The sequence below is a fragment of the Miscanthus floridulus genome, chromosome 8, assembly GCF_019320115.1.
Source record: "Miscanthus floridulus cultivar M001 chromosome 8, ASM1932011v1, whole genome shotgun sequence".
NCBI classification, from domain to species: domain Eukaryota; kingdom Viridiplantae; phylum Streptophyta; class Magnoliopsida; order Poales; family Poaceae; genus Miscanthus; species Miscanthus floridulus.
In genome coordinates, this window is record NC_089587.1 from 77,083,049 (window position 1) to 77,098,080 (window position 15,032).

At 45.6% G+C, this 15,032-nt stretch overlaps 1 protein-coding gene across 1 annotated transcript; it reads left to right on the plus strand.

Moving 5' to 3' along the window:
- The first annotated feature begins 614 nt into the window (after positions 1 to 614).
- On the plus strand, positions 615 to 5,573 carry LOC136472663 (phosphatidylinositol/phosphatidylcholine transfer protein SFH6-like). Its single transcript, XM_066470370.1, has 15 exons — positions 615 to 816; positions 1,334 to 1,419; positions 1,516 to 1,789; positions 1,887 to 1,986; positions 2,081 to 2,347; positions 2,429 to 2,506; positions 2,587 to 2,688; positions 2,770 to 2,819; positions 2,927 to 3,026; positions 3,113 to 3,211; positions 3,311 to 3,430; positions 3,579 to 3,741; positions 4,283 to 4,647; positions 4,807 to 4,884; positions 4,987 to 5,573. The coding sequence occupies exons 2-15, from the start codon at positions 1,413 to 1,415 to the stop codon at positions 5,005 to 5,007; spliced, it is 1,824 nt and encodes a 607-aa protein (XP_066326467.1). The 5' UTR covers positions 615 to 816; positions 1,334 to 1,412; the 3' UTR covers positions 5,008 to 5,573.
- The last annotated feature ends 9,459 nt before the right edge of the window (positions 5,574 to 15,032 follow it).

The window sequence follows — 15,032 nt, forward strand, 5'->3', positions numbered from 1 at the left end:
CTGAAACTTCAAAAATATTGGCACCATTGCCTTCAGATCATTGTGACGAACTAAAAAAAAAGTATTATCAACCTTAAGGGTACCTAGGTCAATTTACATCCAGGACAGATAATCTATTAGAAATAATCAGGACAGCCAAACATCTAGCTTATTTAGACAATTGTTTCTCCAGATCATGACTTATCAGATAAGTCTGCTTAGCTTATAAGCGAGACTCAGAAAAACTGAAACGAACAGGGTCTTAATTGCAGGCTTCAGCTGAGTACGTACAAGATTTTCGCATGGATCTTGATGGCATTAAACACTGGCCGAAACGGGGATCTATCCATCCATCCTCCCCCGATCCCAAAAGGGCGGGGAGAGAGATCTCTGAGGAAGAAACAAACGAACAAATACAGGTCCACCTCATCCGCCAGAAAGCGAACTCGCCACATTTTCAGGCGACTGAAAAAAAAATCATTCCTTTGGCTGGCCCATCGTCCATCACGGAGTCTCATCTTTCTGCAACAAAAGCACAGCGTACTGTACTCGTATACCCTCGTCTACGGGTATCTACATACAGTGAACTGTACAGTGTGTCTCAGGATAAAATACGGTTATAAAGCAGCCGAGGCAGTGCCCACCTCCCCACCAGTTACCATCGCCAGTAGGAGCAAACTGAGAGGAGACAGGGGGCACAGTTGGAGAGAGGGAGGCAGAAGGAGCACGGGAGCAGGGAAGGTAGAGAGAGAAAGCTCCAAGCCTCCAATCTCTCCTCTCGCCTCCGCCCTAGCTGCCAAGGCTCTTGATTGATTCCAATCCACCTAAAACAAAAATGTGAGTTCTCATCCTCTCCTCTCCTGTCCCGCGAGAGTTTTTTACTGGTTTTTGTTTCGTTGATGGGATATGTTTGCGCGACGATCTGTTTCGCTGTTCGCGTGTTTTTGATTGCGGGGGTGCGCGGCGACGGATTGGAGCTGTCATGTCAGGCTTCATCTTTCTGCCCAGAAGAAGTTCCTCCTGGGTTGGGAGGAGTAAATGAGCGGCGCCTTCCCTCTCCCCTGTGGATACGTAGTACATGCTCTTCCTCTGGGTGGAATTTATGGCGACTCGGACGCCACGCTGCTTTTAGTAGTAACCAATGCAGGTTCCTCCTCAGGGCCTGGAAGCTGCAATCCTTTTTTTGGCAACGAGATTTGGTCCTCGCCTCCCCTCCGTTTCTTCCTGCTCAGATCTGTCCGCGGCGCAGGGCTCGCACTCATGCCCGCCCGCCCGCGCTACCAAATGCGCTTCTTTTTTTAATGGTTGATGCAGCGAACTGATCGTTGGTGGTATTTCTTTTTCTCTCCCGCAGACTGGCGATTCAAGATTGGGTGCGAGAGCGCGACGTCTCAGCTGGGATATCCAGGAATCCAGAATTAACGGCGGCGAAGATGTCTGGTAAGGGGACAAGCGATTCCTGTTCTGTCTTGGAAAAAAAATGCATTTTTTTGTTGGGATGATTAGCGCGGTGCCGTGCCCAATCTCTGTCTGCAGTGAGCCATGCGGAGGACATTGAGATATTGCTGTGCGACGGCAACTCGGAGGACGAGCGGCGGCGGCGCAAGATCGGCTCGCTGCGGCGGAAGGCCATCCACGCGCTCAAGAAGCGAGGGAGGCGTCGCGTCGACTTCCGCTTCCCGCCGCCGGCCATCTCCATCGAGGACGTCCGCGACGCCGAGGAGGAGCGCGCCGTCGCCTCGTTCCGGGACCGCCTCGCCGCGCACGGCCTCCTCCCCGAGAAGCATGATGACTACCACATGATGCTAAGGTCACATTTTAAATCCCGTCCCTTTATTTCGTTGCCTGCGTTTGGACGTGGTTTGTTGAATTCCAGTATCCAGTATTTGAAACTCGCGTTGGTTCAGGTTCCTGAAGGCCAGGAAGTTCGAAGCCGAGAAGGCAATGCAGATGTGGTCAGAGATGCTGAAATGGAGGAAGGAGTTCGGAACTGACACGATCCTTGAGGTGATCACTGTGAAGTTTGGACTGCAAGCAGTACTTGGGAAATACTAGTCTTTGTTTGATATACTAATACTCTGCTGTGACTTCATGCGTTCAGGATTTTGTTTTTGAGGAACTGGATGATGTGCTGCGCTACTACCCTCAGGGCTACCATGGTGTTGACCGCGAGGGCCGGCCGGTGTACATCGAGAGGCTAGGGAAGGTGGATCCGAACAAGCTCATGCAGATCACGTCGGTGGATCGCTACATCAAGTACCATGTCCAGGAGTTTGAGAGGGCCTTCAGGGAGAGGTTCCCTGCCTGCACATTGGCTGCTAAGAGGCGCATTGACTCCACCACTACCATCTTGGACGTCCAGGGTGTGGTATGTGAATGGTTCAGTTTGAACTGTGCTTACAGAATGCAGATCTGTTTGTAGTTTATTCAATTTGATTGTTTTCTGCAGGGGTTTAAGAATTTCTCCAAGACTGCAAGAGAACTAGTACACCGGATGCAGAAGATTGATAGTGACTATTATCCTGAGGTAATTATACTTTTGACTGGGTAATATGTTGTTAGGATTTTTGCCTGGTGACCCAATCAAGTAAAATGTGATAAATGCAGACACTCCACCAAATGTTTGTCGTGAACGCTGGCAGTGGATTCAAGTGGATCTGGAATAGTGTGAAGGGCTTCCTTGACCCAAAAACTTCATCCAAGATTCATGTAAGTTCCATAAACTATATACCATCCTTAGTGGACACTTGTATTGTAGCACAATCATTAGTTTTCGTTTCGTCTGTGTAGGTGCTCGGTTCGAACTACCAGAGTAGGCTTCTTGAAGTAATAGATTCGAGGTAGGTGTGTACTCATGGGTAGCTTAGCTGTGTTCGTCTGAACTTGTTCTCTTTAGCTGTTTCCTAGCTTTAGCCCTCAGCATTTAATAATGCCTGAATTTTCTCAGTGAGTTGCCAGAATTCCTTGGTGGTTCATGCACATGTAGTGACAAGGGTGGTTGTCTTGGATCGAGCAAAGGGCCGTGGAATGATCCTTATATATTGAAGGTGCCATTTTCTGTGGTGTTTACATGAAAATAGTTCATCTAGATGCTGTCCTTGTTTTTCTATATACTGATAGACATTATTTGTAGCTGATCCACAATTTGGAAGCTGGATGCGTGAGGGAAATCAAACCTGTTTCTGAGGGGGACGAAAGAAGCAGCTCTTCCTTTCGGCTGGAACAGATGAAAGTAAGATTCTAAAATTACAGCCTTCATTAGTAGTATTGCAGGAAGCTGATTGCTTTTCTGGATTTTTGTTCTAAAACTACTACTATTTTGCTCTTTCAGTGGCAGGGCATGTTAAGTGATACATCAAATGCTGAATCAGGATCTGATGTTGATGATTTTGGTCCGTCATTTGTTCATAAAGTTTCTGACTATGGTTGCTTGACTCCAGTTCATGAGGAAGTAAGTTTATCCATTTTCCTTTGTTCTCACAGTTGGATCTGATTTTCCCTGTGCTATTAGTCTTATGAACTGCATTTGTCATGCTGTCCTACTTGTGTCCATGGTACCTTGCAGTATATTGATTTTTTGGTATTTATTTCTGCCAAAGGTAAAGGGCACAGATTGTGCAACATACTTAAGCTGTGATGATCAAAGTCACCTGGATATGGCTCCTGAATCTTACCATGGAGTGCGACGAATTACTGAAATGGCGCAGAAACCAATGGCTGATTTCAGGCAATATTCCACCAACAGAAGGCCTCGTGATTTAGGTAATCTTCTTTTCCTATCGTTTTGGTTAATGGAGTTTTGCTTGTTAACATTTTAGTAAGGACATTGAAGATTGTGTATGATTTTCTCGTGTCATGTCACAGTAACCATACATTCGGTACCACAGACATAAAACTCTAGTAAACGATAGTGGAATTTCTACTGCGAAGATGGCTGTCATTGTCATAATATAACTTGGGAACAGAGGTGTGGTACCTGCCCGGTGTGCTGTATGGTACATGGTGTCCTCATGTAGGACTGATTCATTTACTATGATGTATACTTCTTATGTTGAATTATCATGGTGGATGTACATTGTTAACATATTGCAGTTTATAATTTCCATGTGTTGTTAACCTTATTTGATATGCAATTAATAGCTCTGATAATATGCTTAATTTTCTTTCCGTGTTTACTTTGTCTGGGTTCTTTCTTTTGTTGTGCACTACATCTTAGTAGGAACCTTTGCTGGAAGAAGCAAACGTGTCTTTTTTACTGCCTCTATTATTTGCAGCCATTGTTAAAATGTTCTGTTTTTTGCAGGGAACAATGCTCTTAATGTCAACGGCACTGTTCAAAGGGGCTGGGAAAATGTGGTGAAGCTAGTAGTTACAGCTTTGATCAAGCTCTTTTCCTTCATCCGGCTTTTCATCTCTAGAGCTGAGAGGAGGCTTGAGAACGTCAATCGCCCTGCTCCACCAGCAACCCCAGCAGCAGAGAAGCCAAAGCCTCGAGTCGTCAGTGATGAAGAGGTGTGTGCCTGCCTACAGCGTCTCGACAATCTCGAATCGCTGTACAATCACCTTGCCACCAAACCGCCGCAGATCCCAGAGGACAAGGAACTCATTCTGTTGAGCTCATTCGAGCGGATCAGATCTGTTGAGGCTGACCTTGAGAAGACCAAAAGAGTAAGCTCTTACGCTCTGTTATGAAAATCTAGGCTCCACATGTCTCAAATATCATAACATAGCGATCGATCATCTGAATACATGTTGATTTATTTTGCGCCATTTGAAAATCTAGCGTTTTGCAAGTCCTGATCCTTATCATTACTTGTTTGATTCCAGACGTTGAATGCGACCGTGGCGAAGCAGAAAGCATTGGTGGAGATTCTGGAATCTGTACAGGAGTCATCTAGAGTCAAGGTACAGTATACCGAACATTCCTTCATTCTCTTCCAATGTTCTGAACTGAATTACTCGTCAGTTTCAGTTGTTTGCTAATCTGAACACCCTTGTATGTCGCAGAAGCGGATGTTCTGTTCATAGGACATGGAGCTGAGCACCACCAGACCCCAAACCATGTCGTCGACATTAACCAACCAACCATCCGTGAAGCTGACGCCTGAAGCTGCCACCAGCCAGAGCCATTTCCGTGGTTTTCTTTCCATGTGCCGCTGACTTCTGAGGAGAGACAAACCAACCTTCACCAAAATGGAAGAGAAGACCGCCCTGCCTCAGCTGCTTCCTTCCATTCCCCCCCTTTTTTTTGTAGCTTCCATTTGGTTGTACTCTGCTGGTTGGCGCCCCGTCTGGTGCCTTTTTTGATTGGTGAATGCTGCGCCGGCGTGCTGGCCGGCCGCCGAGCGCCATGCCAAGTGTTGTGTTTTTTCTTTCTTTCTTGGCAAGACATCCATCTGATCTCGGGCAGAAATGCCAGATAGAGATGGTGCTAGTTGCTGTCCGAATGGTTGGAGTCATTCTGTACTGAAGTAGTGAGTACTGACCCCGTGGCTAGAGCTGGGAGGAACACAGAGTGGCGAGCTTGGTATTCTGTACATGCCACCAACTGTGACTCTGGTGGTCTGCTAATACAGATTGTTATGACAGTGGTTGGTGTTCTGTGCTGGGATTTGTTGGTGGATTGGTTTGGGTCACCATGGTGGATGGTGGCCTGGTTGCTGGTGTAGACGTATAGACTTACGGTTGCATTTCATGGACTATGTACGAGGACTGTACGTGTGTACAGCATGGGCAGCACGGCAGGCCGCAGGCACAGCTGTGCTCGTCGGCAATGGCCAATGGCGAAGCAAAGGCAAGAAGGGCCCGGCCGTCGGCCCTCGCGTCCCGCCGACGATGCCGCGGCGCCCACCAGCGACCGCGAGGCGAGATGCCGCACGGCGGCAGGGTGAGGTCCGCCTGCCGTGGCGTTGCCGTCGGTCGGTCGGCCTGCCGGTCCGTCGGTGTGGTTGGTGTACGTAGGGCCGCGCTGCCCGTGCGTGAAAACACGGACTTTGTGGGCCCGAATGGTACAGTGGCCCGATGCTGAGATTGTTGGCGGATATATGGGTCGCAAGGCTTGTGGCCCAAAAGGCCGAGAGACCAGTAGTTGCTAGCACTTCTCGCTCGTCTTTTTAATTTATATACGGTGTGTTTGGTACGTGGAGTCACCACATGTTTCGTGAGGAGAACGCCGTATTGGATCACACATCAGCTAGGGGTAGATCGTTTGGGTCGCCACGGATCGAAGAACGCAGCGAGGATCACACTTACGTGGTGAAGAACGAAGAGGTTTACAAGCAAACCAGCAAAGGATAGATATCGCACTTACGTGGCGAAGAACATTTTCGAGCAAACTAGCAAAGGCTATCGCGTTTACGTGGCAAGAACGGCTAGTTTCTAAGCAAACTAGCAAAGGGTAACCAATCGTGCTTGCGTGACGGAGAATGGCTAGTTTACGAGCAAACTAGCGAAGGAACCATCGAAGCTCTCGTGCAGGCAGGACCCCGTCGAGGCAATGTAGGTCGGCTAAAAAGCCTAAAACGTCATCCTTGGTCGTCGAATCAAGAGATGAACAACAACATAGGGTTGGAAAGATGACATAAAAAAGTGGTAGGTGTAAAATGACGATTGGATTGTTGGATATCTTAATCGGTCATGCCCCCTATTTTATAGGGAGTAGGGATGCTCTTATCTCATTTGAAAACCGATGTGGTATTATTATTATATCGTTTTATAGAGTTTTCCTTAGATTGGATCAACGCTAATCATTGGCCCTCTTAAAATTGGCATTGGCCCAATTTAAGTGTCAACACGATGTATCATGAGTTTATTACATGAATTTTGGTAGAATAACTCATTTCTCATGCATATACTAATTATTAGCTCATGAGAAATAAGTAGACGATGGATATTCTATTCCATAAACTAAATAAAAAAAAGTAAGGAGCGAGGAAAAGATGGACTAACTCATTTCATTCTTCAAACCAAATTAAGTTATCTGGTCACAAGATGCGTCACGTGCTCACGTCACCGCGGCGCCCGCCTCGTGAAAACACAATTTGGCATCACCGATGGCGAAAGCAACGCAACCAGCTGATCGATGGCCGCGTTAAGGAACCGACTTTGTCAACCAAGCTGCGGGCTATGCCGTGCATCTTGTGATGGCACGGAGTCAATCATTCAACGTTTGTAACCATATTGGGTGCTATATGGCATGGCAGCAATCACTTTTTGTTCTTGAGAGATTGAAGAAGGATCTAGTGATTCAATCTTTTGGCAGCGAATCAATTGATGTTCAAAACTTTTAGGCATGTCTTAATTTTGCTTGGTAAGTTTTGGAACCAAACTAGCAAGCTCTTGGATACAATACGAACTCAGGACATGCTTGGGATTCCTGCACAGCTATATGCCGAACAACAACAGAGCAGAGCTGATAAAAACGCCCAATGTAAACAAACCAACACAAAAGGCAAAGAAAGCTGCGTACTAAATATATGAACAGCGCGCCTGCAGAAGAAAAATGAGAAACATTAGAAGAAAAAGTTGAGCAGGAAAACCCTTCTTCTTCCTATTCAAAAAATACCCTTCTTCCTCAGTTCAGCTGCCATTCGCTTTCAGGTTTTCAACACCTCAGCCCCATCCCCATCCACGTCTCGCTCACGCGGACGTCTCCAAGGAAAGTGAACGAAGCCTTCTCCTGCCGAGTCTTTTTCCAAGCGTGGGCGTGGTCCATTATGCATGGTATTGTATCCGTCCTGTGCCGCCGACGAGGACGCTCCGACTGTTCTAAACTCTTCTAGGTTAAGCAACCTTATTACCAATCAATCTACTCCTTCCTTCAGTCATGGCTCGCTTTTGTGGATTGGTGTGACTGTTCGTTCATTATCGAAAAATAAATAAAAAGGATGTCACTGTTACAGTACATTAATATTGTCTCTGTTCATAAAAGAATACAATTTTAACACAACATCAAGTCAAAGTATCTTGATTTTAACCAACTATATACCAAAAAAAGGATCAACATACATGATGTTATATAAAGCACTATTAGATTTACCATGAGATATATTTTTATCTAATGTTTATTGGGCTTTATAAATGTTAATACTTTAATTTATCTATAAGTTTGATAAACTCTAGACATTTTGATAAACTCCAATATTTTTATCTGAATGTAGCCAGATTAGTCCTGAAGGAAATGATGCATCTAGTGGAATCAATGTTGAGGGTGGGGGTGTAAAGCAGAACGTGGATGACACAAACCACACAGAAAGTAAAGATGGTGAAGTGGAGCCTGAGCAAACCAAAGCTCCTGAAGTTACAGAAGAAGGGGCGGCGGTAAAAGATGCTACGACTGAAGAGACGATTGCAGCCGAGCAGCCCAAATCCTGGGCTGACTACAGCGATGGAGAGGCTGAGGTCGTTGAGTTCGCAAGTTAAGGAAAATACAACCTTATCAGATAGCCAACACAGCCTGAAATTTTTACTCGAACAGATGAGCATTTCTTCTTCTCAATAGATCCTGCCTTTTTTTTGATAGACTTAATTGCCTTCCAGTGGCATTCCATGACCTTTGGGGTTTGCAATTTTGAAGATTTTCCAGAGCGTCCACCAATCCACCGTGGTGCCCATGTTTCATTCTGCTCCTGCTTTTTTGCTGCGAAGAATCTTGAGGAATAAGAGCGCCTTAAAGTATCAGCAAGAGAGGATGCGTCGTTAACGTTTCGTTATTTCATCATCTTGCCCGTGATTTTTGTTCCCTTTGAATGTACTGTCGACTTAACGTCTTCATAGTTATTTCTTTGTTATATAAAATAGACTTTTTGAACCATGTATAAAATATAAAGAAAGTGGTGTTGTATTTCCATACTTGCGGTTGATCCGAGGCTCCGAGCTGTATTTAGCATCGAGACCGAACTAAAGAAAGGCTCCCATTGAATTTCTATAAGTATATTCCATAAAAGATCTAATGATACATATTTAGTATGACTATATTAAAAAATTCTTATTTAAATTTATTTAAAACTTAGGATGATCGATGGAGCACTGTTATAGAATCAGACCCTTTTTAACAGTGGCTAGAGGAAAAGTAGCTCTCATGTGAGTAGACCGGTTGACGAGGGCAGTTGGGCAGCCACAATGTTGGTTAGTGATCTTAGCCTCGTAATAAAATGAGAGGCCACATAGGTATATGGCCCCCTTCACTTTGCTAAGCCAAAATACGGTTCCGGCTGATTTGTTGTGAGAGAAAAATATTTTTTTGTTAAAAAAATAAGTTGAAAAGTACGGATTATCAGCCTGTTCGGTTGGCTGGTTCGTATCGCTGCTGGTTCGTGAAGAAGTACTGCTGGCTGATTTGTGTGAGAGAAAAATACTATTCTAACTAGAAATTTACGATTGTTTACGACAAGCCACAGCCTAACGAACAGGCTGTATAAGACAAGCGAACAGTGCCTAGAGTCTTTGAGGGCCAACGTTGGCAGTCATCAATGTTAGCGTCACCTAAAAGTACGGATCCATGTAGACCAGAGGTAATCTCGGGTTACTATTCTCTCAAGGCAGACTATAATTTTTAGAGGGTGTTTAGTTGGGTGAATTTTGGATTTTGGGCTAATGTAGCACTTTCGTTTTTTATTTGGCAATTAATGTTCAATTATAGTCTAATTAGGCTCAAAACGTTCGTCTCGCGATTTTCAACCAAACTGAGCAATTAGTTTTTTTTCACCTACATTTAATGCTCCATACATATATCGCAAGATTCGATATGATAGATACTGTAGCACTTTTTTAGAATTTGGCCTGACAACTAAACACGGGCTTAGTCCCACGAGTCATGTCAGTTGCTGGCATATGCACGCTAGTATGGGAAGATGATGTCACGGTACGATGCCTCCTCGCCATAATGCTTGCTCCAGCCAATGCCTTCGCCTTTTGTCAGTTGAGGAGATCGTAGCTTAGCTTCTGCAAACATACCTTACAGCCTGCGAAGCTATCAACCCCTATGACATGGACTGCTATCTAACACGTGTCATTGGGCAGCATGGAAGCAAGGTGCATTGGGCACGTCCTAAACCACCCATCTCGCATCCATGCTACTCTCCTTGCATCGTACTCATATCACAGGTACTTTAGGTTTACAGTTTTGTTGCCCTCAGCCTGTTCGGCTGAGCTTATATAATCGTAGATTATAAGTTAAAATAATATTTTTTTCTCACGCTAAATCAGCTAGCAGTAAATAATTTATGATCGTTTATGACGAAACGAACAGGCTGTTGGTCTCTTTCCTTTTCCTAGCATGGTCTTGTTTTTTGCGACAGTGCATTCTTTAGTAGTGGTTTTAACTTTATGTCAGAGCAAGCGTCTATTACCTCTACAAGCTGCTATGGAGATTGAGGCTACTACTCAACTAGAAGTGTTGGATGTGTTTGGCTCACAGCCACATCCGACGGTGGCGACACCTAAGGGCCTGTTTGGTTCGCGTACTAGTAGAGCCTAGCTCACATGGGATAGGCTAAGTGCATGCGACTTGTCATGTTTGTTGACTGCGTCGATTTAGCCTGGCTGAGAAGATATGTTGTTTGGTTGCTTGTATGAAGATATATGGCATGAGATAAAAATATTACAAGGTTATGAATATGATTTTTTATTTTATGCAAATACACTCCTAAAGTACTTATTTTATCTAACTATGTCTTAAACATCTTTAAAATACATTAATATCACTTGATATTCACTAATCATACACTAATAGTGTCATTAGGTGTGAAAGCAGCTGCATCCAGCGAGCCAGGCCCGGCAGGAACGGCCGATTTGCTCGTTCCAGCAGAGCCTGGCCGCGGGGTGCCTCGTGCACGCGCAGAGCCTGGTTCAAGCAGGTGAGCAGGCAACCAAACGGCCGGTCCCTGCATCCCGCCAGCCTGGTTCAGGTGGATGCAGGGAACCAAACATGCCCTAAGGTGCGTCGTTAGAATTCTGTGCCGCAGCTGTGACGGAAATTTGCACCATAAAAACATGTGCCGCCGCAGTTTACAGGTGAACCAAATAACAGCTATGCACTGTGTGGCGTGTTGCAGGTTAGGCTTGTCCGCACCGCAGAGCGGTAAACGCATCTGCAAACGCGCGCGCGCGCCTGGACAGCCGCACCGCAGCTCTGCAAACGCGCCTGCAAACGCTGTCACGCGTTCTGGCCGCACAGCGCACCGCTGCAGGTAGCGGTTAGTCCGTACAACGCTAAACACTGTAGCAAGAGAAAGAAACAGAGTTAGGGAGTGAGGGAAATAAAATAGGGAATAGTGGGTATAGAGTATGGGATAGAGATAACACGGGTGCAGAAGAAATGGATATAGAGTAGAAAATCTCGATGACTAGAATAGAATATTCCTTTTTAAAGATGAAAATAGAGGTCGACGAGTGCGGATAGCCTTAGGGCCACAACCATAACCCTCATGTTGTTAGTTGCAACGTGTGTTCGCCAGTAACCCTCATCTTGTGGTCCGTCCGTCAAGCTGAGCCTTTCGGAACTGTCGCTTGCTCTCTCTCCTTCATCCCCGCAGAAAATTGAGGTACTGTGACCTGTGTGTGATAGTTCAGGATCAGGACGCGGGGGAGAGAGAAAAAAAAAGACACGAGGTTGCCTCGCCAACCTTCAAGTTGAGGATCTTTCGAGGCCACGTGGGACAAGGAGCACAAGTCGTAGATCAATTTTTACAATGCAGGTTTGTAACAATCCTCTAAATAATCAATAATGTGAGCATGTTTCTAGCAATCCTCCGAATAATCAAACAATGTGAGGCCAACTGCACTGACGCAACGTCTTCTGATTAGGGAAAAAAAAGAAGGAAAGAAAAAAATCTAATAAAAGACGGAATTGACTAATGCTCGCACGTCTGGATGGATGGAGCGTCCAGACGCCCCTGCCAGCAAGTCGTTTTCACATCGTTTTGCGTGCCCACATGGGACCCGTGTCGGCCTGAGTGTCACCACCATCGAGAAAGAGGAGGGAGGGGGCGATAGATGCTTGGTCGGATTTGGAGGAGGAAGACACTGATGTGAGGCAGAAAAGCGAGAAGGAAGATGCAACACTCGATTTATTTTAAAATATTCAGATGCAATACTTGTAACATACGACTGAAGGCAGATGAAACACTTTGAAATATATATATATGAAACACTTGTTGTAACACCAGATCTACTTTTGAAACATTCAAATGAAACACTTGCAACATACGTATAGAAATAACTGAAACACATGGAACATATGTTTGAAACAATTGCAAAAACATATGCAACATCCAGATAAAACACTTGCAAACATACGTCTGGAAAAACAGATGAAACATTCGGAACATACACTTAAAACATACATGTATAGCCATTGCAACATGTGCAACATCTCGATCTACTTTCGCAATATCAAGATAAAACACTTGCAACATCCAGATGAACATCTGAAACACTTAAAACATACCTTTGCAACATGAGTTTTCAATGCAATGTCATCTTGTTGCTTGGACGAATGGAGGCTTATCGTTGTGGAGCTCGACGGAGGCGCATGGAGCTCATCGTGCGCCAGCGGCGCGGGCAACTCGCCAACGGTATGGCTTCACACGAAGCTCACCCCCCTCGCCTGCTTGCTGGAGCATTTGTCGTGAAAAGCTCTAGTTTAGTTTTGGTGAATTGATGAAACCCTAAGTGCTAACCTAGTTTATCAAAGTGATTATGAGATAGGTAGCACTACTCCAAGCGGTGAAGAAAATGAAGATCATAACATGACGATGGTGATTCCATGGTGATGATCAAGTGCTTGGACTTGAAAAGAAGAAAGAGAAAAACAAAAGGCTCAAGGCAAAGGTATAAATTGTAGGAGCCATTTTGTTTTAGTGATCGAGACACTTAGTGAGTGTGATCATATTTAGGATCAATAGTCGTACTATTAAGAGGGGGTGAAACTCGTATCGAAATGCGGTTATCAAAGTGCCACTAGATGCTCTAACTCATTGCATATGCATTTAGGATCTAGTGGAGTGCTAACACCCTTGAAAATGTTTGTGAAAATATGCTAACACATGTGCGCAAGGTGATACACTTGGTGTTGGCACATTTGAGTAAGGGTTAGAAACTTCACCGGCGGAGTGTCCGCGGCGTAGAGTGCGGACAGTCCGACGATGCCACCGGCGCTCAATACAGAAAAGACAGAGGTCACTGTAAGTGACCGGACGCTGGTCTCGGTAGGACCGCCGCGTCCGGTCAGTAGAAGCAGCGAAGACGCTGGCGACGGTCTCTGACCGGACGCTGACGGGTGCGTCCGGTCCTGCTGACGTGGCAGCACACAGAGGAGACATCGAGTGACCGGACGTTGGGAGAGTCTGGTCAGGCATGACCGGACGCGTCCGGTCGTGATTTTTCACTTCTGGATGCTTACTGGAAACGACCGGACGCTGAGGTCCTGCGTCCGATCACTTCGCAGCAGCGCGCCCGGTCATCACTTGACCGTTGGGATCATGCGCTCAGTATTTAAAGAGAGGGGACACGTGGCATGCATCACGTAACCGGACACTGAGGTCCAGCGTCTGGTCAATCTGACCGGCGCGTCCGGTCACCCCGTGTTGTGCCCAGTGAAGGGGTACAACGGCTCTATTTCGTGAGGGCTTCTATTTAAGCCCCATGGCCGGCTCTAGCTCACTCTTTTGGCCATTTGCATTGACATAGCAACCTTGTGAGCTTAGCCAAAGCCCTCCCACTCATCTCCATCATTCATCCATCATCATTGTAAGATTGGGAGAGAATCCAAGTGCATTGCTTGAGTGATTGCATCTAGAGGCACTTGGTATTTATGTTTCGATGCGGGATTCACTTGTTACTCTTGGTGGTTGTGTCGATGTTTCACCACCGATAGCCTGCCACAGGGATACCCGAGGCAGTACGTTTGGGCTTCAGCGTATGCGGAACTCGACGGTGAACGCGAGAGACAGTCGATTTATCCTGGTTCAGGCCCTCGACTATAGTCGAGTAACAACCCTACGTCCAGCCGGCGTTAGCCTCTGCGTTGGATTGATTATGAAGTATTATGTACAATTGTCCTTCTCACTTAGGAGCCCTGCCCTCCTTTATATTGTTAGGAGGCCAAAGTCCTAGTCGGTTTACAATGAGATTTTCTAGTAGGATTACTGAATAGTACTACTACTAAGATTACATGGGAAGAATCCTAGTTGGACTAGATCTTCTCTCTCCCTTGCAGGGTATTCTGTGGGTCCCACATCAACAAGTCCCCGAGCACTTCATAGTTGAGCTCCGAAAGTCTCGTTTTGCTCCTTCAAGTCTTGTTGAGTAGGAACAAATGTCATCCGAGTGCTTTCTGGAGTGAAACCTTGTAGCACTTCTTGGGAGCTTCGAGTGGTGAGTGCTTTTTTGAAGAAAAAGTACATTTATCTGGTTGTAGCCCCCGAGCCTCTTGCTATTTGGAACAAGGAGCTGGAGGATCTTGTCTTGAAGTTGCTCTGTTCGTTCGTTGAAGTTTTATCAAAAAGAACTCGAATATGGCTCGTTCCGGGTTCTTTTTGTCGGAATGTCTTGAAGTGGTCTGCGTTCAGGAAGTCTTTTGGTGACGTGCGCTTTTTCAAAGAAAAAGTGCACTCACTGAGTGTAGCCTCCGAGTCTCTTGCTATTTGGAACAAAAAGTTGGAGGGTCTTGAATCTTTATGTTGTTTGAAAATTTGTGTTCTAAAGTAGTCCCTGAGAGTTGGATTATGTCATCATTTGAGTAGTTTTGCGGCATCTTTCCGAAGTAGCCCTTTAGTCTTGGATTAAACCATCATCCGAGTAGTTTCGCAGCATGCAGCTTCCGAGCGTATATCCTTGTTGTTTTGTTCAGGAAGAACTCGGACGCGAGGTCTTGGCGTATTCTTTGATGGTCTGCTGTTGTCAGATGTAGTTGTATGGTGGTAGTTGAGTGTAAATGCCTTTTGTTCACGGGTTGTACTGTGCTGGTATATTCTTCCGAATATGCCCGTCTTCGAGTACTGTTCCTTCTTGCCTGAGTCATCCATTATTGAGTCCTGTCTTTTCACTGTGAC